The 25,381-nt window shown below is 40.2% G+C and overlaps 1 protein-coding gene and 1 pseudogene across 3 annotated transcripts; one reads left to right on the top strand and one right to left on the bottom strand.

Annotated features, from left to right (window-relative positions):
• Positions 1-5,901: 5,901 nt before the first annotated feature.
• On the bottom strand, positions 5,902-24,500 carry TIGAR (TP53 induced glycolysis regulatory phosphatase). Of its 2 annotated transcripts, XM_080662508.1 has the most exons (7): positions 24,238-24,317; positions 17,118-17,155; positions 14,858-14,882; positions 11,212-11,333; positions 10,843-10,920; positions 9,678-9,788; positions 5,902-8,113 (listed from the first exon to the last, which is right to left on the bottom strand). In XM_080662508.1, the coding sequence occupies exons 3-7, from the start codon at positions 14,880-14,882 to the stop codon at positions 7,676-7,678; spliced, it is 774 nt and encodes a 257-aa protein (XP_080518634.1). In that variant the 5' UTR covers positions 17,118-17,155; positions 24,238-24,317; the 3' UTR covers positions 5,902-7,675. The 2 variants fall into 2 exon arrangements, with proteins under 2 accessions (XP_080518634.1, XP_080518633.1); XM_080662507.1 differs by lacking the exon at positions 14,858-14,882 and having other exon boundaries at positions 24,238-24,500.
• Positions 12,438-12,738, top strand: LOC308244876 (U6 snRNA-associated Sm-like protein LSm3; annotated as a pseudogene). The gene has a single exon. The product of its transcript is annotated as a U6 snRNA-associated Sm-like protein LSm3 (transcript).
• Positions 24,501-25,381: the final 881 nt, after the last annotated feature.

Raw genomic sequence — 25,381 nt, 5'->3', positions numbered from 1 at the left:
ACACTGACATGTATAGACTATCTATCTTCCCTGACAGAATATAGGTTCCACAAGAATGGGGACTTTGTCTATATTTTATTTGTTGCTATATATTCACAGTTCTCATAATAGTTCTAATAGTTCTTTTTTTTCCTTTTGACACTAACTTTTTTTAATATTTCAAGAAAAATGATTTTAAATATGTTACATGCAATAAACAATATTTCAAGAAAAAAAAGGTTTAAAATATATTACCAAAACTTTACTAATCTATCTATATAAAAACCTAAGCAACCGTCACAACTGAATGGACGACCAAACAGGCTGTGTGGAGCGACCAGGCCAGCAGCAGGGACAGTTGGGGGCAACCAGGCCAGCGGGCCCGGGGGAGCAGTTGGGGGCGATCAGGCCAGCAGGCAGAGGTAGTTAGGGGTGATCAGGCTGGCAGTGGGGGGGGGGGCAGTTAGGGGCAATCAGGCAGGTGAACGGTTAGGAGCCAGCAGTCTAAGATTGTGAGAGGGATGTCCCAAATTGGAGAGGGTGCAGGCTGGGCTGAGGTGACCCTTCCCGCTCCCCCACCCAATGCATGAATTTCATGCACCGGGCCTCTAGTAGAGTATAATATCACTAAAGTTGTATGAAATATGAAAAATCTGCAAATAACAGGATTACTTCTATTATATTCTAAAATATTTTTTTCTCTGGCTCAATTTTTGCTCATCAGTTTATTTTGTTCATTATATTCCACAAATGAGTGAGATCATGTGATATTTATCTTCCTCCAACTAGTTTATTTCGCTTAGCATAATGCTCTCCAGGTCCATCCATGCTGTTGCAATTGGTAAAAGTTCCTTCTGTTTTACAGCAGTATAGTATTCCATTGTGTAGATGTACCACAGTTTTTTAATCCACTCAACTGCTGACGGGCACTTGGGCTGTTTCCAAATCTTAGCTATGGTGAATTGTGCTGCTATGAACATAGGGGTGCATATATCCTTTCTGATTGGTGTTTCTGATTTCTTGGGATATATTCCTAGAAGTGGGATTACTGGGTCAAATGGGAGTTCCATTTTTAATTGTTTGAGGAAACTCCATACTGTCTTCCACAGTGGTTGCACCAGTCTGCATTCCCACCAGCAGTGCAAGAGGGTTCCTTTTTCTCCACATCCTTGCCAGCACCTGTCATTTGTTGATTTGTTGATAGCCATTCTGACAGGTATGAGATAGTACCTCATTGTCATTTTTATTTGCATCTCTTGTATGATTAGTGACTTTGAAAATGTTTTCATATGTCTCTTGGCCTTCTGTATGTCCTCTTTCGAAAAGTGTCTGTTTAGGTCCTTTGCCCATTTTTTTTATTGGATTGTTTATCTTCCTTTTGTTAAGTTGTATGAGTTCCCTATAAATTTTGGAGATTAAACCCTTATTGGAGATAACATTGGCAAATATGTTCTCCCATGCAATGGGCTTTCTTGTTTTGTTGATGGCTTCTTTTGCTGTGCAGAAGCTTTTTATTTTGATGTAGTCCCATTTGTTTATTTCCAATAGTTCTTAAAATAACCTGGCATTTGTATGCCTTGCTCAAAAAATAATTATTGCCCTGGCCAGGTGGCTCGGTTGGTTGGAACATCATCCCACATACCAGAAGTTTGTAGGTTCGATTCCTAGTCAGGCATGTATGGGAGGCAACTGATCAATGTTTCTCTCTTTTATCGATATTCCTCTCTCTCTAAAAATCAATAAAAACTTATCTTCAGGTGATGATAACATATATATAACTAACAAATTATAAATTAACAAATGTATGATTCTAATAAAATTTACAATTTTTCTGGAAATTGGCCTATTGATTCTAAAATGTATATGGAAGCCCTAGCTGGTTTGGCTCAGTGGATAGAGCATCAGCCTGCAGACTGAAGGGTCCTGGATTTGATCGTGGTCAAGTGCACATGCCTGGGTTGCGGGCTCGATCCCCAGTAGGGGGGCATGTAGAAGGCAGCCAATCAATGATTCTCTTTTTAAATAAATACTGTATATTTTTATTGGTTTCAGAGAGGAAGGGAGAGATAGAAACATCAATGATGAGAGAAAATCATTGATTGGCTGCCTCCAGCACACCCCCTACAGGGGATCGAGCCTGCAACCCAGGCTTGTGCCCTTAACCAAGAATCGAACCTGGGACCTTTCAGTCTGCAAGCCGATGATCTATGTACTGAGCCAAACAGGCTAGGGCTCAATGATTCTCTTATCATTGATGTTTTTATCTCTCTCTGCCTCTCCCTTCCTCTCTGAAATCAATAAAAATATATTTTAAAAATAGCTTTAAAAAACAAAATGTATATAGAAGAATAAAGGTGCACAAATAGCTAAGATACTATAGAAATGAAAAGGAGATATCCACTCTACAAAACATTGAGTTCCAAAGCTACCATAGCTAAGTGTTACATTGTTATGGGTGTACATAGCTCACTGGAACAGAACCAAGTCCATAGGCAGGTGCCAGCAAATATGGGTGCATGGGGGTATGACAGTAGAATCACAAATCAACTGGGAGACTCCTAACAATGGTGCTGGGGTAACTGCTTCACCACATGAAGAAAAATTAAAAATTGACTTCTGAACTTAAATCACACAACATAAATTCCAAATAAAGATTTAGCATTCAAAAAATCCTCTAAAACTACTAGTATAAGGAAAAAGGAGATTACTATATGACCTCATGGTAGAGACAGCCTCTCAAGGCACCAAAATAAACCCCACAAACCATAAAGGACAAGATATATTGGTTTGACTAAAAATTAAAAACACTATGTCCATCAATAGATGAGCGGACAAAGATGTGATCCATATATACAGGAGCATATTAGATTAGCCATTAAAAAGAATGGCATTTTACCATTTCAACATGAATGAAGAGGGTATTATGTTATGTGGAATTGGTCAGAGAAGGACAAATATATGATTTCACTTATATGTAGAATCTAAAAAACAAAACAAAACAAAAAAAACTCAGAGAACAAACTGATGGTTGCCAGATGTGACGGGATGGGGGATGGGTAAAAACGGTGAAAGGGATTAAGAAGCACAAATTGTGTTATGAAAAGTCACAGGAATGTAAAGTACAGCATATGGATTATAGCCAATAACTACGTATTGTGCCAGGTGGATACTAGACTTATCAGGGTGACCACTTCATGAAGTTATATAAATGTCTAACCACTATGTGTACACCTGAAACTAATATAACATTGTATATCAACTATAATTAAAAAATAAATTTAAAAACATAAAAATAGAGAGAAACCAAGATGGCAGCATAGGTAAACACCTAAACTGCTGCCTCGCACAACAATTTCAAAACTACAACTAAAAGACAGAACGGACACCATCCAGAACCACAGGAAAGCTGGCTGAGTGAAAATTCTACAACTAGAAGGAAAGAGAAAAGCTCACAGAGAATTGGAGGTACGGCAAAGGGGCTTTGTGCGCGCAGAGAGGAAGGGCGGCTGAGAGCCTGGCTGACTTTCTCTGGCGGAAGGGGGAAGGAAGCCTCCGACCGCACTGAACCCCAGTTCTGACTGCACTGAACCCCAGTTCCGGGCGAACCCCTGGGGACCCACACTCTTACGGGGGGAGTCTGGACTCTCGGGCGGAGACTCGAGCTGGGAAAGGCAGAAGTCTGAAGGCGCACGCGGGCCAGTGCGCACAAAGGTTGCGGAGGTTGCCACAGGCTTTCCCTAGTGGAAGGGAGTCAGAGGCTCCTGATGGCACTGAGCCCCAGTTCTGATTGCAGTGAACCCCAGTTCCAGGCGAGCCCCTGGGGACCCACGCTCTTGTGGGGGGAGTCTGGACTCTCAGGCGGAGACTCGAGCTGGGGAAGGCGGAGGACTGAAAGCGCACATGCGCGCAAGGGCAAGGCTGACAGGAAGCCAAGACTGAGACTCCACCCCATCCAAGCTGAGCACAGAGGCTATTGCAATTTGGCAAGTCTAATCCTGTAAGGCTGTCTCCAGCACCGAACTTCTCCCAGCATAGACACAGCTGATCCTTACAGCCAACTGGCCCGGAGGTCAATTCTTCCCAGTGATACCAACAACAATAAAGACTTAATTACAACAAGGCTGTACACACAGTCCACAAAGGGGTGCACCAAGAGTGTCCACCTCAGGTTAACTGGGGAAGCAGACCCACTGGGCCATATTGGAAACCTAGCACAAATATCTACCTTACCAACTCAGGGAATCAGTGAAAATGCGGGGTCAAAGAATCAGATCACAAACGAAAGAAATGGAGGAAAACAAACGACTGGATATAGAATTCAAAACCACCGTTATAAGACTTTTTAAGAATATCCTAGAAAAGGCCGATATATATAACGAGACCCTCAAAGATATGAAAAAGGACCAACTAGAAATTAAACATACACTGACTGAAATAAAAAATATTATACAGAGACCCAGAAACAGAATAGAGGAACACAAGAATCAAGTCAAATAATTGAAATACAAAGAAGCAAAAAACACTCAACCGAAAAAGCAAAAAAAAAAATCCAAAAAGTTGAAGATAATGTAAGAAGACTCTGGGACAACTTCAAGCGTACCAACATCAGAATTATGGGGGTGCCAGAAGAAGAGAGAGAGCAAGATACTGAAAACCTATTTGAAGAAATAATGACAGAAAACTTCCCCCACCTGGTGAAATAGACTTACAAGTCCAGGAAGCCCACAGAACCCCAAACAAAAGGAATCCAAAGAGGACCACACCAAGACACATCATAATTAAAATGCCAAGAGCAAAAGACAAAGAGAGAATATTAAAAGCAGCAAGAGAAAAACAGTTAATTACCTACAAGGGAGCACCCATACAACTGTCAGCTGACTTCTCAACAGAAACTATGCAGGCCAGACGGGAGTGGCAAGAAATTTTCAATGTGATGAATAGCAAGAACCTACAACCAAGATTACTCTACCCAGCAAAGCTATCATTCAGAATTGAAGGGCAGATAAAGAGCTTCACAGATAAGAAAAAGCTGAAGGAGTTCATCACCACCAAACCAGTATTATATGAAATGCTGAAAGGTATTCTGAAAGAAGAGGAAGAAGAAAAAAGTAAAGAGAAAAATTATGAACAACAAATACATATCTATCAACAAGTGAACCTAAAAATCAAGTGAATTAAAAACCTGAGGAACAGAATAATCTGGTGAATATAATAGAATCAGGGGCATAGAAAGGGAGTGGACTGATAATTCTCAGGGGGAAAGGGGTATGGGGGGTTCATGAAGAGAATGGACAAAAATCATACACCTATGGATGAGGACAGTGGGGGGGAGGTAAGGGCAGAAGGTGGGGTGGGAAATGGGTGGAGGGGAGCTATGGGGGGAAAAAGGAGAAATAATTGTAATAATCTGAATAAAGATTTATTTTAAAAAAAATAAAACTTAAAAAAAAACAACATAAAAATATGCATGATAAACATATGTAAAAGGCAAGTAAACTGGGAGGTATTTGGGATGTTACTCCTGCAACTCAGGAAGAAAAGGCCAAATAGCCCAAGCGATAACCAGGCCAAGAAATACACTGGTGCCTTACCAGTGAGGAAGTCCTAATTGTCAATGCAGACATGAAAAAATGCCCAGATCCATTAGGAATCCCAGAAAAGTCCAGGAAAATAACATAGTATTTCTCATTCATCAGATTAACAAAATTTTGTCAAGACACTATCTAGTGCTAACAAAGATATGGGAAATAGGAACTTAGGAACTCTAGTAAGGCTACGAAACAGAACCATTTTGAAAACGATTGAGCTCTTATCTACCCAAGGTGCACGTGTTTTATGACACAGCACGGGAGAGATGCAAAAGGCTGTTTCTGCAGCACTGTGCCTACAGAAAAATGCTGAATACTCCTAAATGCCCACTAATAGAAACTACACAAAACGTGCATATTTATTCAGCAGAATACAGTGGTTATAAGTAGATTATACAAATCAACATAGAGCCCCAAGACACAGTAAGTGAAAATAAAGGATACAGACAGCTTGAAGATATTTATGTACATTTTTGACACCCAAACAATACTATTTCCTTATACCAGGTAAAGATGTAAAGAATGGGTGGACACATAGATTCACCGTGGTAGAGTACAGAGGGGAACAGGACTGAGAATTGGTTAAATAAGGAATTTGACTTACATCACAATAGGTTATATCTTAAAAGGGGGTGTATCACTTCTGGATGATGGAAATGTAGGTATCTGTTATTATTTGTCCTTTTGGTTACTTTGTCAAATTTTCATTTGCAGCGCACGTCCCCTGGTGTTCAACTGTGCTGTTCCAGTGCTGGTAGGAAAACTGCTGGAGCCCAGCAGAATGCTGAACTTCACACATTTCAATGACATTCAAAGTAAAAGCCGACCATACATCATTTTAGCCTTAACTGACAAACTTTAGCATTCTTTTCTTTTTATGGATTTCAGAGAGGGAGAGATAGAAACATCAATGATGAGAGAATCACACCCCCTACCCGGGATCAAGCCCGCAACCTGGGCATATGCCCTTGACTGGATTTGAACCCCGGATCCTTCAGTCAGCAGGCTTTATCCACTGAGCCAAACCAGCTAGGGCTTAATTCTTTCCTAAGCTGAGACCCAGAGCATTCATCAACATGCACACTGAAGAGCAGACAATGTGTAAAGCACTTCATTTAGATACAGATATTTTGTTTGCTTATTTATTTTATTGTTGATAGTATTACAGACGTCTCCCCATTTTCTCTTTTGCCCCCCCTCCATCCAACCCCCAAAGGCCTGGGGTAGATATGAATTTTTGAGAGCCCAATCATATGTATGAAATTAAGTTAACCAAAATCCCTCTTCTCCAGTGCCATCTAGTGGGAAAAAAGAAGCAATCTCATCTGCACCTTCCACAAAACCCCCACATTTGCAGTTATCAGAGTACTATTTTTTTTCCAACGTAGCACCCACTTTTATTCTGAGGTTACGGTGCAGCACCCTGGTAACTCTACTTTCTTTACAGCCTTTCTCAAACTAAATTATTCAGCCTACATATTAGACAAGAACTTCTGCATTCTCCCACATTTCAAACCCTCTAGTGTGAACAATTCCAACCGTTGATTTCTATATTGAAAATTAGTGTCATTTTGCTTTATATAAACTTGATGGTAAGCTTTTTTTATTTAAGGACTTCTAAAATATAACACTGACACTATAAATATGCGGTGAGAATCATAAATAGTTCCTTCTTCCAAGCATGGATGGAGATGGGACAAAACATACAGTATCTTACCAAGAGCCAATAAAATAAGCTAGGTTTTTCAGACATTAAAGGAAAACATCAATGTTTTTTAAAAAAGGAAAAAAACAGAGTAACCAGATTACTAATCCCCCAATTTGCAATGCTGAGTTCCTTCATCCTTTTACAATCCAGAGACATAAGTAAGCAGGGTAGTAAAAATACTCTGGAAAATGCCAACTGTTCTCAGACAAATCAATTCTAAATGGTTTTCCATTAGTGTTTTATGTGGCTATGATTCCATTTGAACTTAAAAACCTGCTATAATAGACAGCTTTTTTACCGTTTCCAATTTAGTGAGAGCAGAGGACGAAAATAAATAAAGTCAAAGGCACTCCCTCCCTCAGAGGCTCAAAACTGTTACAATTTTGGTGTAAATTTAAATTTAGCAAGTTTCAGTCATTTCTCTTAGATGATCCTGTAGGTTCATACAAACACACTGAACTGTTGGTTTAGCTTCTCTTTCTTTCTCAAAGTTTATGATAAAGAGACTAATCCCTGTATTGGCACTGACTGATGTAAGTTCAGATTTGCTCAGAGTTTCTGGTAAGGAACACTCAAGGTCATTCAGAAAATAACCGAACAGACTTTTCATGTAAGCACCATGACTCACTACTAAGACACTGGCTACTAATTCTGGAGCGCTGCTGCTGTCTGAATTAAATTTGGAGGAGGCACAGTTTTTTACTAAAGGGAATATCTCTGCCAAAGAAGTTTCCAGACAGTTGCTTGGAGTTTCTAAGGAACACGGTTTTCTTTGATCTGCTTCCTTCCAGATCAGTTGACAAAGAAATTCAAAAAAGTCTATTCCACGCATCTTCACCTACAAGAGGTAAAAGGTAAAATAAAGTGACATTGTTGACTGTCTTAAAACATAAACATAAAGCCTGATCAGATTTTTCTAATGTCATAAAAGACTATTTCTTTTTTTGTTAATCTTCATGAAGATTTTTTCCCATTACTTTTCAAAGAGAGTGGAAGGGAGAGAGGAAGAGGAGAGGCAGAGAGAGAGAGAGAAAGAGAAAAACATCAATGTGAGAGAGACACATCAATTGTTGCCTCCCAAACACACCCCAACCAGGGGCAGGGAGCGAACCTGCAACGCAGGTAGGTGCTCTTGACCGGGATTCAAACCTAAGACCCTTCAGTGTGGGGGCCGACGTTCTAACCGAGCCACACCGGCCAGGGCAAAAATGCTGTATTTCTACTCATTCAATCAGTAGTTCCGTGGACATTAGTAAGTGCCCACCATGCTTCAGGAACTATGAAAGCACACTAGAGACAAAGACGAGTAAGATACAATTCCTAATCCCTGGCTCAAAGCACTCAGAGTCTAGTTAGGGAAACATGCAAGTAAACAGAAGCCCATATAGTATCATCTAGGAGACTACATCTGACACTTTGGTGTACTCATAACAACGGACATAAAAAACAACTTTTCCTTTGCTAAATTAATAGAAATTTTTTACATGAAAGTAATGAATGGGGGGAAATCACCAATAATACAATTCAAAAGCAGAACGGTCCAAAGAAAGGCAAGCCTGGTGATGCTGTCACGGAGTGGAGGCAGTAGAGGCCTGAAGATTTCAAAGTGAATTAGTTTGCCTCTCAGGTGTTCTGCTTGTCATTCTCCTTGAACGTCACCACCTGCTTTACTGACTACCACTACCACTGCCGTAGTTACAGCTTCATGTTCAAAGAATTTTCTTAACAGTAACATGTAATAACACACATCCTTTAAATCCACTATCGGCTATGACTGCCAACTTAAAATCAACAAGAAAAGCCAGGATAGCTTAGAAAGGAAAAAACGGTATCATGCAGAGTTGTTTTATAAACCAAACAACTTCCAAACTGCTTAGCTAAAATTTAGGAACATCTAAATTACAAAAAAAGCCCTGGCAGGTTCGGTTTAGCAGATAGAGTGTCAGCCTGCGGACTGAAGGGTACCAAGTTCGAATTCGGTCAAAGGCACATGCCCGGGTGGCGGGCTCGATTCCCAGTAAGGGGAATGCAGGAGGCAGCCGATCAATGATTCTCTCTCATCATTGATATTTCTCTCTCTCCCTTTCCCTTCCTCTCTGAAATCAATAAAAATTTAATTTAATTTATTAAAAAAAAGAAAATTACAAAAAAAGTCAGGTCCTGGCCGGTATGGCTCAAGAAGTGGTGTGTTCAATTCCCTGTCAGGGCACATATGCAGTCGGTGAGTTCCATCCCTGGTCACGGTGCATGTGGGAGGCAACGGATCGATGTCTCTCTCTCTCTCTCTCTCTCTCTCTCTCTCTCTCTCTCGCCCCCTTCCTCTCTCTAAAATAATTTTTTTTAAGTCAGATTTCAGCTAGTGTGACATTGGCAAGTTCATCACATGCCCCAGGGCTACGTACCTGGTCTAAGGTCTCTCCTCCGGGTGGTGTGAACCCAGGGCATTCTTCCCCAGCTTCTTTGGCCATTGCCCTCAGCTCACTCAGCCCCTTGCCTTCTGCAACCCCGTATTTCTGCAATGCCCAATAGACAACAGTGCTCCAATTAATTTGCAATACAACAATTAAGTACAAGTTTATGACAAATTTAGAACAATCATCCCCAGGAAGAAGTGATGACAGGCCCTGTTCGGTGTTCACTGAATTCAAGGCACTTTGGTTTACCATTTGAGCAAAATGAGCCTTTCCGAGCAGCACGTATGCCGGAGCTCTAGTATATATGTTGAACCATAACAGAGAACATAAGCACATTATGTAAAGTAACTCTTTAAAGATGCCCTAGCCATTCTGTTACATTTCTGTCTGGTTATGTAAGAAATCACAGGGCTGGCAGGGGTGTTAGGCAGTTTATAGGTCAGTGTTATAGAGCATAATAAAAAGTCTTCTAGGAAACCTGGAGCCAAATCTCAGATGTGAAACTGTTCTACAGCTTTAGCTAAATCACAGTCAAAAAGATTCATTTCTGGTATCTAAAATGGGCTATTTATGCTTAAAATTAGGCAGTAGAACTGGGAAGCTGAGGGAGAGAGGTTTTCAATTTTATTTTAAATTCTGTACTGTGTTAAATTCTTACAAATATACCTTGCGCTTTTATAATTTAAGATGTATATCATATGATTTCACCTAGCTGGGTGGTGCAGTTGGTTGGAACATCGTCCCATATACCAAAATGATTGTGGGTCCTATTCCTGGTCAGGGTACATATCTAGGTTGCTGCGGGTTCGATCCCCGGTTGGGGAGCGTACAGGAGGCAATCGTTCAATGTTTCTCTCTCACATCTCTCTGCCCCCCCTTCCTCTCTCTCTTTAAAAAAAAAAAAAAAATCAATGAACATATCCTTGGGTGAGGATTAAAAATTTTTTAAAAAATGTATATCATATCATTTTAATAGTTAAATAAGATACTATCTATACTATCTCTGAGAGTATGTAACAGTGACTGTTACAGCATAGATTCTCAACAAATGTTAGCTGTTTCCATATTCCTAGCAGTAATTAATTTTTAGCATATGATAACCTGAGCTAGTTATTGATAACTTATGGTAAAGAATAATACATAAGCTACTTACTCTTTCTCGAAGTCTTGAATCAAACTTCACTGTCATATCTTGGCAGCATTTGTTCTTCTCCAAAATCCCATGCACAGTCTGAAAATTGAAAGTTAATTGTTTCTCTTCCCATAAAAATAATCATTCTAGCCAAAACACCTTCTTTGTCTTTTTTTTTTTTTTTAGATAGCTTTTCTCAAGCTACTCTAATTTAAAATTTACCAAAATAAAATAAAGTACAATGGGGAAAAAAAGTTCTGTTGAGGAGAGGGGAATATTGGGGGTAGTCTGTATGTGATTTAATTCCCTATAAATTCTGGTAGCAGATTTTTCAAGGTTACACTGGTGAAACTTTTGACTCATCACCCTAAACCTTGATTCTAAACTTACCTGCTTTGTCCTCGTGAGATCACTGGAGAAAACATGAGTAAACTTCACATTATTAAGAAATATACCAGCAGCAGCTGCTTGTTTAAATCCAGTTTCTGAAAGAGGCTCATCTACTCCTTGTCCTGTGGGATTAAGAAAAGGAACAATACCATTCAAAAATATATATAAGATATGGAAATTAAATCACATGTAAGAGACTATAAATGCATTTATTTAGATTTTATTGAAATATTTCCTTGGGTACTTTTCCACATAACATTCCAGAGATCTGACCAGTAAAATTAAGCTATAATCCTATAAAAGACTCAAGTATTCAAATGTTTTCCAAAAGAATGTTTGCCTAATGGGAATTAGATGATAAAAATTCAACTATCTCAAGCTTTTCAGTTTCACATTTTCCTATCCCTTCAGTAGCTATATTTTGGTAATGCTGGCTCTGATCTCATGTTCTCAACTTAGGTGTTATATTTGGGTGGCAGGATCATCACCTAAGAAAGATTTCCCTCGATCTCCATTGGCCAAATGTTCCCCTCCCTTCCTCCCTCCCTTCTCCATTTTCACTTAAAAAATACTTTGGAACCTTTATTTCCATAAGAAAGGCTGATTAAATACTCTGAAGGCTTATCCTACTACAAAAGAACTAAGGGAGGGAGGGAGGGAGGGAAGGAGGGGGGAGGGAGGGAGAGAGAGAGAGAGAGAGAGAGAGAGAGAGAGAGAGAGAGAGATGCATTCCTGGGCTCACAGGATATAAGGAAAAAGAAAATCTCCATGAGACAAAGCAAAACAATCCAAAAAACCCTGAGCATAAGAAAATGGAGTTGCTGTGGGGGCGGGGGGCTGGGGAGGGGGGCACTGATTGACACGGCAAGGTGGGAGAACTGGAGAACTGCACTGAATATTCCTGGAAGTCAGGGATCCTATAAGGGAGGCTAATGCAATTTCAGGTCAGTAGTAAAATAAAATGCAAATCCTTTTCAGAGCAAATCATTCTCAATAAAGGCTAACAAGTTTTCTACTGATTTAGAGCATATAATAGTTTAGTCAAAGACTTATCACACAAGAAATTAATCCATCATGAATGAAAGTCATAAAAATCATAACAGATTTAGAACCAGTAACACTTCTGACATTGAAATCAGAAAATACAGACTATAAAATAACATTAAGGCAGAATGCAAAAATGAGCAAACACGAACTCATAAAAACTACCAGATAGGGTTTGAAACATGGCGGATGATGTGGACCAGCAACAAACTACCAATACCGTAGAAGAGGCCCTGGATCTTATCAGGCTCAGCCTGAATTTATGTGAAAATGAGAAATGACAGAGAGCTTCGAGGTAGATTACATGCTTATGATCAACATTTAAATATGATATTGAGAGATGTGGAAGAAACTGTGCCTACGATAGAAATTGATGAAGAAACATATGAAGAGATATATAAGTCAACAAAACAGAACAGTCCAATGCTTTTTGTCCAGAGAGATGGTGTTGTGCTAGTTGCTCCTCCATTGAGAGTTGGTTGAAACAAAGAATATATACTGTGTGGAAATTAGGAGACTTTATATAATTGCGTCTTTAAAGGTAGAATATATTCAAAAGAGAAACCTGTGTAAATTTTGATATTAAGAAATGACCAAGGATTCTTCTGCTCCTGAAATGAGTTTATTTGCACATAGCTCACGAAATCTTAAGCTAAACGGCGTTTTTATTTTTCTCCAACCCTTCCAATAAATGTGATCACACAAAAAAACAAAACTATCAGACAGCCTTCTAAAAGAACCAAATAGATCTTTTAATAATGAAAAATAGAATTGCTGAAGGAGAAAAAAATTTCCTCATTGGATAAAGGGAGATCCAGTTGCAGAGTAGCTTCATAAACTCCAAGACAGGCCTGAAGTCATACCCAGAATACAGGCTGGATACAGATGGAACGCATCTCTGATCTATTAGAGACTTGACAGAAAAAATGAGAATTCCTAACTATGAAGACACTAGAGGCCCGATACACGAATTCGTGCACCAGTGGGGTCCCTCGGCCTGGCCTGTGGGATCGGGCTGAAACCAGCTCTCCAACATCCCGAGGAATCTCAGATTGCGAGAGGGCGCAGGCCAGGCTGAGGGACCCCACCAGTGCACGATCGGGGCCAGGGAGGGACGCAGGATGTTGGCTAGCCAGGGAGGGACCGCGGGAGGGCTCCAGGGCATGTCTGGCCCATCTCGCTCAGTCCCGATCTGCCGGATCCCAGCAGCAAGCTAACCTATAAGCGTCTGTCCCCTGGTGGTTATTGCACATTATAACAACTGGTCAACCGGTCGACTGTCTGCCCCCAGTGGTCAGTGCACATCATAGTGAGCAGTTGAGTGGCCTTAGTATGTCATTAGCATATTATGTTTTGATTGGTTGAACGGCCAATCAGACACTTAGCATATTAGGCTTTTATTATATAGGAAGGATGATAGTTGAGAATTTTCAAGAAACCCACAGATAAACGAAATACAATGTAATCAAGCAGGAAAAACGTTTTTAAATCCCTCATATATATATTAAGATAAACTAGAATACCAAAATCAAAGAAGATTTTAAAAGCAGTTTCAGAGAAAGACAAATTACCTACTATGGAGCACCATTTGGCTGAGAGAAGACTTCTGAAGAGAAACAATAAAAGCCAAAAAGCAACAGAATCATATCTCCCAGGTGCTAAGAGACCTGTCAGTCTAAAATTACCTAGACTAAAAGCAATTAAATAGACTAAAACCAGAACTGTCTAGAAGAGAAACAACTGAAACTATCTTTACCATTAACCAGTCTGCACTAGGGGCACTTTTGAAGAAGATACTTAGGAGTGAAGGTCTGGGATATAAAAAAAATGATAAGAGGAACTGGTAAATATACATGTAAATCTAAACAAATATTGTCTAAATAACAAATTGAGCAATAATAGCCACGGCCTATAGTTAAAAAGGACAGGGCTAAAATACTAAACAAAAGTAACATAAGGTCTTAATATTTTTCAAGAGAGTGAATATTAATCTTATACTTTATTAAGCATGAATGGTAAAAATTTAAAGAACACTTTTAGCCATTAAAAGAATAGAAATGGCTTATCATTTCAAAGCAGTAGGGAAGGTGAGAAGGGGTTGGATAAGGAAAACACAAACCTTGCTCTCAGGACAACTATCCTCCCCTAGTGCAGTAGTCGAGCCACGGTTTGCCGCTCTGTTGACTAATGAGTTTGCTGACCACTGTCATATACTACCCTTTACCTCTTTGCACACAATATGCCACAATTCCCTAATCCTCACAGCTTCCAACTACACGGTAACATTTAGTCTAGTCCAGTGGTCGGCAAACTCATTAGTCAACTGAGTGGCAAACCGTGGCTCGCGAGCCCCATGTGGCTCTTGAGCCGCGGTTTGCCGACCACTGATAGGGTATCACTGGTCAGGTGGTTCAGACCCACTGACCTTTCCTTCCTAACGATAACATCTAGGCTTCAGTTATATTTCAGCTCCAGGCCCAGAAAAGCAGCAAAACCAGACAAGTGACCCCTTGTTTGCCTTGGACCACCTACATTGACTAGTGACCCCCTGCCCTGAAAGAGCACACGGGGTAAAGCTGATGAATATTCTTTTGACTCTCACCTGAGACCTCCCCTAAGATTTCCATCTGCAAGAGAGAGACAAATACATTCAAGACAAAGGATCCAGTGCATGCTCTCCCTCCAAGGAGCATGCCCGTGCCATTCCCTCCCCTCTCCTTCCCCCACAGGCACGATCCCCTAACTTTTAAGGGACCCCATGAGATTTACAACCAGGAGAGCAATGGGCAATGGCAGCTTGTCCCTGGCTAACCCACTGAACCCCTCTCCAAGGCCCCCTTTTCTCTGACTTCTCAGTGAGCCAAAACAGCCCAGCCTAGGCTTTCCTGTTGATTCTTCTCTGCCTCTCCTTGTTTTACTGCCCGAAGTATATTTTTGCTGTCAGCATGGACCCAATACCCTTTGGCTCAGTGCTGGGTGGCCCTTCCCTTTGGATATCCCCACCCTCCAACCCCTTTTCCTTTAAATAAATTTAATTTTTCTTTATTCACCGTCTGAGATGGCTATTTAGCCTGCCCACGCACCACTGACTTTAACATTTCACATATCGGTAACCAGAATAAAAGTAAATAGACTGCTCTAGCCAATTAAAAGACAGATTGTATTTTTTTAAAGAAGAATCAAAATCAGTTATCTAGTATTTATGAGGTAATAACACTTAAGACATCAGTATACAGAAAGGTTTAAAGGAAAGGGTGGAAAAATATATTTACATACCAGGCAAATTCCAACCCCAAAACAGAGTAGCTATACTACTCTCAGAAATGCAGGACTTTATGACAAAAGTCTTAGTAAGGATTGTGAGGGTTACTATAAATAAGTGGTGATCCAATTCACTAGGAATATATAACCATTTTTAAATTTGCATGTGCCTGATAAAAATAGCCTCTAACTATATAAAGGCAGAACATACAAAGCACACATTATGCAATATCAGGTACTAAAGGATGAATTGGCCACCACAGTCAGAAATATAACATGTCTTATTCATAAACTGATATTTAGGTCATACAGGCAAATTAGTAAACTTACAAAATTAGTAAAGTATAGAAGATTTGAACAACAAAAAAACCTCAAGGTTGATTATTTGATATATAACTCCAAACCCAACAATTAGAAAACAGATTTTTCTCAAGCATAGAATGGTAGATTTATAAAAACTGACCATTTTAACAAATTTCAAATAAGTATTAACAAATAAATCATGCTGCCAGAACATGCAATTACACTGGAAGTGAATCATAAAAGATGAAGAACAACAAAAAAGCAAGCCCAGCCATTGGGAAATTTAATAGATACCTGATAGGTCAATAAAGAAGTCATAATGGAAATTTAAGATACGTCGTGCTGAATACTTATGAAATTGCTACATATCAAAGCTGTAGGTATGCAACCAAAATAGTACTTCCAAATATATAAGCCTGAATGCTTAAAAAAGGGGGCGGGGGAGAGCATATAACTTCAAGAACTAAGCATCTAACTTGCCAAATTAGAAAAAATAACAAAACACACAAAAGAAGCCTTACAAAACAAGTGTGGACACAAAAGCTTTTATTCATGTTCCATTGTCAATGTGAAATGAAATGAAGGACAAAGCAGTCAGGGACATGAGTCCAAAGAATAACCTGGTGTGGGCACAAGTCATTGGAAAACAAAGGTTCATTTAACTATCAGACTAGTATCCAGTAGAGGGAAGTCAAGCAGACTGGATATGAAAATTAGTTTCTGCCAACCCCAGAAATCCCTAACCAAAAAAATTAAATAAAATGCTTTTATAATCTGGCTGAAAGTTCACCAATATATTCTTTAAAAGCCAGACTAGCCAGATCATTAGGGAGATTAAAAGATCTGAGTCTAAACTGCCACAAGAAGGGAGGGACAATCTGTTCAGAATAAAGTAACCACCACACCGATGTGAGAAAGGAGTTCTTTTTTAATCCTCTTTGTTACTACTAAACTTGAAATCTCAGCAGAAAAACACCGCTAACATCAGCCAGTAAAGTTTATGGTTCCAAATATAAAATCATCTTAAATCCGGGCAGTTATATTTTAAGACGGTTTTATCAGCTGTGTGGGCCACTTGAAGCTACCCATAAACAACGCAGAATACCACTCCTTACATCCAGCTCACTTAAGAGTCCTTGGTTACCATCTGCTCAGATCATATTTCTGTGACTATGATGCTTTAATTCTGTAATCCCAGCTCACAACACAGGGCTGAGCCCGTCCACCCTGCCCCACCAGACCCGACTAACTCATTACATTAACACTAAAGAAGAAAGCAAAAATAGTAATAGACCAACCTTGAATTACTTTCTCCTTGTTTAATCTTGTTTGTCCACTAAAATAGAGAGGGTAGGGGGGGAAAAACACCTTTATTAATAAATTAGGTTATTTTTAAGATGAGAAAAAAATCAGCAATCAAAGTTAATGATATTCACAGATAGCACATGAACCTTATAACATACTTCATAATCTAATCTATAAAATTTATTCTAAATTAATATTTGCAATCCTTTAATGTATTTAATTAATAAGCTAAGAATTTCACACAGCCCAAATTAAAATGTATAGATCACGAATCAATCTTAAGTGAATTGCAGGTGGGAAATTCTATTAAAAATGTATGTGTATATATTATTCTTGTTAAATATTCTTGTTACAAGAAGTATATTGACCAAAATGATTTTCCCAGGCAGAACCCAAATATGAAGGTCAGTCGGTCCATTGCTGAACAGAATGAGCAAGTACAGGACTGTGAATAGAGTAGGGGTGGGGGAGGAGGGGGGGAACGCACAAATCTTCAGACCCCTGCCTTCTCCTAGGTCCTAGGTTTTCTCAAAATGTTCCACTCTGTAGTGCTGACAACTATCTGCAGACCACAGTGAAGAACTGGGGTTTGGGTAATACATTTTTAAGAATGGAAAAAAAAAAAGTTTTGAAGCAAGGAGAAGGGTGAAAGGACTAGAAACTTTGTCACAAAATAACAGTCAGTTGGGAAGAAGGCAGGGTTATATGGACGAGACTGAGTGATAGGACAGAACTACAGTTAAAGCCATCATCAAATACACAAAAAGCTGTCAGAGATTTCAGCTGAAGCTTCTTTGAGCTCTTTCTACATGCGAAACACAGTGCAAGGCACTGGAGACACGGAGATGCTCGGGGGCTGCCCTTGTTCCGTGTGGACACTGGACATAGAATTGGGAATAGGAGGTAAAAACAGTAAAAAGGTTTCTTCAGAGCAAATGATTTCTCATTTGGAATCAAATGTCTACAGCCCCCTATTTATATCCTTCTATGTCAATGAGAAGTGAAAATCTTTTAAGTAAACTTCACCGCCATAAATCAGGCACAAGAACAAAACTGCTTGGGCTCTAGGAGCTGGGTTTATGTCAAGTGTTTCAGTTCGTCCTCTGTCAAATAGGATAGATAGTAACAGTCTCTATCTCACATGACTCTTGTGATAACTGAGTGAACACAGTTAAAGTGTTTAGAATACTGCTTAGCTTTTAGTAAGCTCTCAATAATTATAAGAGCTTTATAGAGGCTTGGACAGAGGTTTATAAAAATCAAAAATTTAACTTAATGCATTTCTCTAATCTTTTAAAAACTGTGAAATAAACAATATAAACGAATAAAACCAACACTCATGTTAGCAGATCACTGCCAGCCTCCTAGACCCTTTTCCATCACCATGTCCTCCACCCACAGAGGATCCATTATGTGGACATTTGGATGCTCATTCACTTGCCTTTCTTTATAGCTTTTCCACCGGTGTAGAGCATAGATTACTTTAGCTATTGTTGAACTTTGTAATGAATTGCCTCTTACTATATGTAGTCTTCTGCATGTTGCTTTTTTGTTCAGTTGTTCGGCCATTCAGTCTATTTCCATATTACGCTTTTATTATTATAGGTTACTAATAGTGAAAGATGGTAAATAACCTACATGTCCATTAGCAAAGTTCTGGTTGCCTTAACAGATAAAGAGTGGTAGCCTATATAATATCCTATATAATAAAGAGGTAATATGCAAATTGACCCTCACACCCTCAAAAGATGGCCACCCCACGTTGTCACAAGATGACTGACAGGGAAGGGCAGTTGGAGGCGACCAGGCCTGCAGGGGAGGGCAGTTGGGGGGAACCAGGCCTGCAAGGGAGGGCAGTTGGGGGGAACCAGGCCTGCAGGGGAGGGCAGTTGGGGGCGATCGGGCCGGTAGGGGAGGGTAGTTGGGGGCGATCGGGCCAGCAGGGGAGCAGTTAGGCGTCAATCAGGCTGGCAGGGGAGCGGTTAGGGGGTGATCAGGCTGGCAGGCAGAAGCAGTTAGGGGCAATCAGGCAGGCAGGCAGACAAGTGGTTAGGAGCCAGCAGTCCCAGATTGTGAGAGGGATGTCCGACTGCCGGTTTAGGCCCAATCCCACAGTCGGACATCCCCCGAAGGGCCCCAGATTGGAGAGGGTGCAGGCTGGGCTGAGGGACACCCCTCCCCCCAGTGCACGAATTTCGTGCACCTGACCTCTAGTATCTACATAATGGAATACTATGTCCCCTAAAAAGAGAGAGATTGTATGTAAAGATATAGAAAAATCACCAATATATATCATTAAGTAGAAAAAGCAAGGTGCAGAATTTTAAATCCATCTTTTTCCTCAAGTGCAAAAAAAAAAAAAGAAGTCATCTTGTAAAAAATGGAATCCCAAGTATTGTGATAATTTTGTAATGGCACTGCCCCTCCATCTAGCCATTTTTAGTGAAAGGAGAAAAAATAGCTCTAATATAATGAAGGGCAGAAACTGCTGCAGACATTACTGCTTTATTAACAATCACTGGCATTCTGTTGGTCACTTCTGCCTTTAAATCATTTTATAAACATTATAGAGTAGGGATCTAGAAATAGAATTTTTTTCTAAAAACATTCATAAATATTTAGTTTTACAGCTTTTATCAGCTTTATCTAGAGGTCTGTATAAATCCTTGAAGCAAGTATTTAAAATTAGTTTGCTTGGGGAGTGGAAAAGAAAAGTAGGTGACTAAAATAGTTTTACCATTAAACTTCACTTAACCAAAGTTTGGCTTGTGACAGCACAGAGAAGATGAAGGGAGCTGAAAGGTCAGAGCAATATATTTTGAAGGAGTCAGGACTAACACCACTCATTTTAAAAATCTGCAGTGTGATCCATTTCCAAAACGCAACACCCGACTCTGCAAGTATTCAAATGCTTCTGCCAAGAGGTGAAGTCTTATGACCAGCCATTTATAGGCCCTACAAATAGGCATCATTCATTTCATAGATTATCATACTGTTCACTTAAACAGGTATTTGACTTTATTAGTTCTGGTTTATATTCTATGGCATTTCTTCAAATATCACATAGAAAGCTTAATTTCCTAAGCATATCCCTTTAAAGAATTCAAATTCAACAGATAGGAGAGACAAATAGTGGGAAATTAGTATACATTTGGGGCAAGTTTTCGAAATAGATATGCTTTAGCATACATGGAAATGTAAAGCCTCACCTGATATTTAATCATGAATACAGTTTTATTCTAATTCCTCTCCACAATTAAGTCATGTGAAAATATAAAAGATTCCAAGGGCTAGTAACATGGAGACTTACCCTGGATATTTGAGGGGAAAAAGAACCTAATATCTCAATTCGTGATATATTTTTGTTTATATACAGATTAATCCTGGATGCAAGGGCTATGATCAACCCCATTCCTAGAAAACAAATATCATAATAATGTAACAATTATATGTTATCTTTAATAAAGTTTACAGGTGATTTCATATTTATTTTTGCTTGTTTTTTTTAAGACAAGAACAATGATTAGCATTCAACAAAGAGCAAGCTAACTGATGCTAGAGGTAGAGTAAGAAAACATCAGTTTTGCTATCAATAACTTTAGTAATTCATTACCTTTAAGTCATTCAAGTAAATTAAATTTAGTTTGTAAAAAAAAATTTAAATTTTAAGAGCCAGTTAAAACTGGAAGTGAAATGAATGGTCTGTAGGCAAATGGTTGCAAACACCTACAAATAACATGTCAAGGGAACTGGGGCCTTCAATATATTGTGTAGGTGATGGAAATGCCAACACACATTGGAGTTTTCAACAATGCTTTGCTATACGATAATGAGAAGTTTCGGTTTAATAATATCAGTAGACTTGAAGTTTGAAATCTTGGGCATTCTATTCCAAAAATGATACACAAGGTACTTTCACTTCCAAGTATGATGAAGAAAGGTAAAATCACATATACAGTAACAGCATAAGATTCATAAGGGATTTGGTTGAACTTAAATTGCTTTCTTAAAGTTTTCTTGCATTACCTGAAGAGGCACTGTTTAATAAAATAATCCAACTCAAAAAAATATTGATCATGCCATCAGTTGCAAGGTGTTTATCTTATAGAGTTATACAGAATCAGGTAATAGAAACTCAAGTGCCTATTCCCAATACTATGCTAAATGATCCAATCTTGCTGATTCCCATAAGAGTCATTATATTTAAGTATGGTAATTATCAATCAAGTTTGAAATCATTTCTTTTCCTGAAAGAATCATCAATTTTTAGCTTTGAGAATTCTGAAGGAGAAAAGAGAGATGGTTCAGACAGGGGAGCAGCTTACCCTAATCCTATAGATTATTTCAACACTTTCATTCCACTTGCCCACAAATATAACAGAACAAAGCAAAAACTATTCTTATCACTAGTCACAATTATATGAAGAAAAGTAAAAAACCTCTAAAATGGCTCGTGGTATTCAAGCACCCTACAAATACTAGTTTTTAATTCAATAAAATAGATGCAGAAGAGTACAGTGGTTAAGAGGTTTAAGCTGTAGAGTCATGCTGCTTTGGTTCAAATCCAGCCTCCCCAACCTGACATATGACTTTAACCAAGTTATATGCCCTCGTCCTAAGTGATTTGGCTCCGTGAATAAAGCACTGGCCTGTGGACTGAAGGGTCCCGGGTTCCATTCCAGTCAAGGGCACATGTCCAGGTTGTGGTCTCAACCCCCAGTAGGGGGCATGCAGGAGGCAGCCGATCAATGATTCTCTATTATTGATGTTTCTATCTCTCCCTCTCTCTATGAAATCAGTAAAAATAATTTTTTTTTAAGTTACATGCCCTCTTTGTCTCAGTTTCTTATCTGCAAACTGAGGAACAATCCTTACTTCATTGGATTGCTGTCAGAATTACAAGTGCCTGACACACAATTTCTTAAGGTACTTAATTGTTTTCTATAGATTCCTGTGAGGAGTCAATAAAAAAATCAAGGCTTTTTTAAGAATCAGAGAGGGAATAAAAATCCACCTTCATATAACTATTGTTTACTAAAAATCTGAATAGGGATCACCTGATTTTTCAAGAGGTGTTTTAACCTAGATTTCCCACAAATCCTGAGCTTCAATTATATGCCAGACACTGCTGGCTGGGTCAAGGGAGCCAGAAAGTGCTCTAACACCAGCAGAAAGGGCAATCAGGTCTCTAGTTCCCGTTCTGCTACTGATTAGCTTATGAGCTTAAGTAGGTCATACAACGGTCCTAAGACACTATATAAATGAAGAGGGTAGAGAAGAGATAGGGAAGAATTCGATTTCTAGTTTAGTCTTTAAAATGCTGTGAATCCTAGCCTGGTCGGTGTTCAGTGATGGAGCGTCAGCCTATGAACCAGGAAGGACATGGTTTGAGTCCCAGTCAGGGTACATGCCAGGGTTTCCTGCTCGATCCCCAATGTGTGTGTGTGTGATGCAGGGGGGTGGGTATGTGTGTGTGCAGGGTGCAGCCAGTCAATGATTCTCTCTCACCATTTATGTTTCCCATATATATATATATATGTTAATTAAAATCCTGTGAATCCCAAAGGGACAATTTCAGATGATTACCAAGATTATCTTCTTGTAAAAGAACAGGACAGCCCTAGCTGGTTTGGCTCAGTGGATAAAGCACATGCCCCGGTTTCGGGATGGATCCCCAGTAGGGGACGTGCAGGAGGTAACCGATTAATGATTCTCAATCATTGATGTTTCTCTCTCTCTCTCTCTCCTTACTTTCTGAAAATCAATAAAAATATATTAAAAAAAAAAAAAAAAAAAAGAACAGGACAGAGCCCTAGCTGGTTTGGCTCAGTGGATAGAGGGCTGGCCTACAGACTGAAGGGTCCTGGGTTTGATCGCCAGTATGAGGCATGTAGGAGGCAGCCAGTCAAAGGTTCTCTCTCATCACTGATGTTTCTATCTCTCTCTTCCTGAAATCAATAATATATATATATATATGACAGAAAAGATAGCAGTTAAAGTCATTTGACAAGATTAAATCATATTATTGTTCCTTGTGAGCTCCATGAAGTTAAAAATGGCATCTTTTTTATGTATGTAACCCAGTCCACTGGCACATAGTGCCTACTCAAAATGTTGCCCTGATAAACTATACGTAGATACATATTTGAGGATTAACTATTTTTATTAGAGCTGTCCTTATAGAAAGATAAGTTATTTAATTCTCAGATATAATTCTTTCCCGCCATTGTGCTATACACTCTATTTTTCTCCCATTTAATTCTCACATTAACCCAGTGAGGTAGGTTTTATATATCAGGAAACTGAGGTCGGAAATATGAAGTCAGTTTATGGAAGGCCAGGTTAAAGGCTTCTAGGCGGAGCCACGATTCTTAACCTCGGTCTATCTTACTTGAAAAATCTGTGCTCTTATCTACCCTAAATTTCACTTCCCACTAACAGTTGGTAAATAAGTGAAAAGAGGGGAAAAGATAAGAGACATAAAGACATATCAGCATTTGGCTCCGTGTAATGTTATGACAAAAATATTTGTTCGGGGTGATGCGGTCCGCTGAGCCCAGGGCAGGGCCCCTTTTCTCTTCCAGTAATGTAACCTCTGGAGGGAAGAAATACATCTTAGATACATGTCTGTGGGGCTGACTGCCCAGGCAAACGAGCGGGAAACGAGGAGGAACAGCAGAGACGGAGAGACGGGATAGCGAAAGGTAGGCAGCATCAAAAACAGCCTCCCTCGAGCTATTCTGCCTGCGGGCTTCGCAATTTGCTGGGAAGCAAAACAGTGCACAGAGAGGTCTGCAGACAAGGTTGTCTTTCTTCAGCTTTAGCTCTGTCACCAACTGCTGGGAACCCCGACCATTTACTTATACAGACCTCACCTCATCTGCACCGCGGGGTTGATGATATTAACATCTGCCCCGGCTCAGCGTGGCTGGGGGCAGGAAGGGTCATTTGAAACAGCACGTACGAAAACACCTAAAAAATCGCCCGTCCAAGCCAACTCTGCGAGGGGTGAGCAAGCAGGAAGAAAAAGGATGACAGATCAAGGGTCCCTTCACCCACTCCACAACACACAGTGATCAGGAGGGAAAGGCACCCTGCGACAGCAATACTCACTGCCTGACAACAGTCAGAGCGAAGCGCGTCATAGCTGGCGTCTGGTCCTCCACGCTACGCCGCTGCTCTGCACTGCCGGCTCACCTCTCCCACACCACTTCCGCCAAACCCCGCCGGCCGGCCGGCTCCGCTACTACTGGCCGAGGCGGACGCCTACGTCATCTCCGGAAGGCCAATCAGGGCGGTGGCAGGCCCGCAAGTCAGAGGAGACTGGTGAGAGCTGAGGCCCGCCCAGGGACTTGGCGCTTGCGCCCCTGCGAGCCGGCCTGTGATTGGCGCGCAGGAGAGCATGCCGGACCCGCCCTGCAGCCCCAGGAAAGCTGTATCTTGGAGGCGCAGTGCAGCAGATAAGGGAATCAACGCTCGGATTTGGGGTCAATCTGATTCGAAGCTGGAATGCAGCCATAGTCTTACTTCGTGGGTGTACAGTTCCAGGCAAATTGGGTCATATGAGGTTTAGCTGTGCACCGCTAACACAGGAGATGTAGGGTCAGCAAGGTCTGTGGACTTACACCACCAAGTTCAGTCCCTCACTCCGCCTTGGCAGGCATGTTCCTGGAGCAAACTTCAGTCAGGCCCTTTTGAGTCCTCATCAAAACTAGGCTTTATCCTTGGCCTGCTATGCCCAGTTTTCCCAAAGAATCCTGTAAAGCCAGCTTATCGAGAATCCCCTTATCCTTGGTATCACGCTCCTCTTCTTCCATCTTTGATTTCTAATCAAGCTCCTCTTCCATTGACCCTTGATATCTAACCAAGTTCCTATTAGTAATTTTCCATTCTATCCCACACCCCGACCCCTGGCTATAAATCTTCATGGGTCCCTGTTGTATCTGGAATTGAATACAAACTCTTTCCCCCATTGCAATAGTTTTGACCTCTACTGCACCCTTAAATATCCTCTTAATTGGGAACAAGAGGAGACCAGTGTTTGGGAAAGCATAGTGTGAAGCTCTTGTCTGTGGATTGTGCGCACCTATAAATATCGTATATAAGTGTCTCCGTTGATTGTTGTTTGGTTTAATTTGTTTAAAGATGGGGCATATTCCACTTTGCTGGGTGGGTGTGTCGAGGCAGGTGCTTGTGGCAGGCTGAATGGGGGGCATGGATTACAGGAACTTCCCAGCAGCTCTCCCTTCTCAAAGCA

The sequence above is a fragment of the Plecotus auritus genome, assembly GCF_963455305.1.
Source record: "Plecotus auritus genome assembly, chromosome: 3".
In the NCBI taxonomy this organism is placed as follows: domain Eukaryota; kingdom Metazoa; phylum Chordata; class Mammalia; order Chiroptera; family Vespertilionidae; genus Plecotus; species Plecotus auritus.
The sequence above is the reverse complement of the archived record's forward strand: the minus strand, read 5'-3'. Positions and strand labels throughout refer to the sequence as shown.

Bases quoted from the DNA above. Each gene is read 5' to 3' on its own strand.
- TIGAR (XM_080662507.1), bottom strand. From the start codon at position 24,269: ATGACGCGCTTCGCTCTGACTGTTGTCAGGCA. The intron at 10,921-11,211 runs GTAAGTTTAGAA...TTCAATTTTCAG, and splicing joins ATCTCACGAGGACAAAGCAG to ACTGTGCATGGGATTTTGGA. The intron at 9,789-10,842 runs GTAAGTAGCTTA...TGGGCATTGCAG, and splicing joins ATTCAAGACTTCGAGAAAGA to AAATACGGGGTTGCAGAAGG.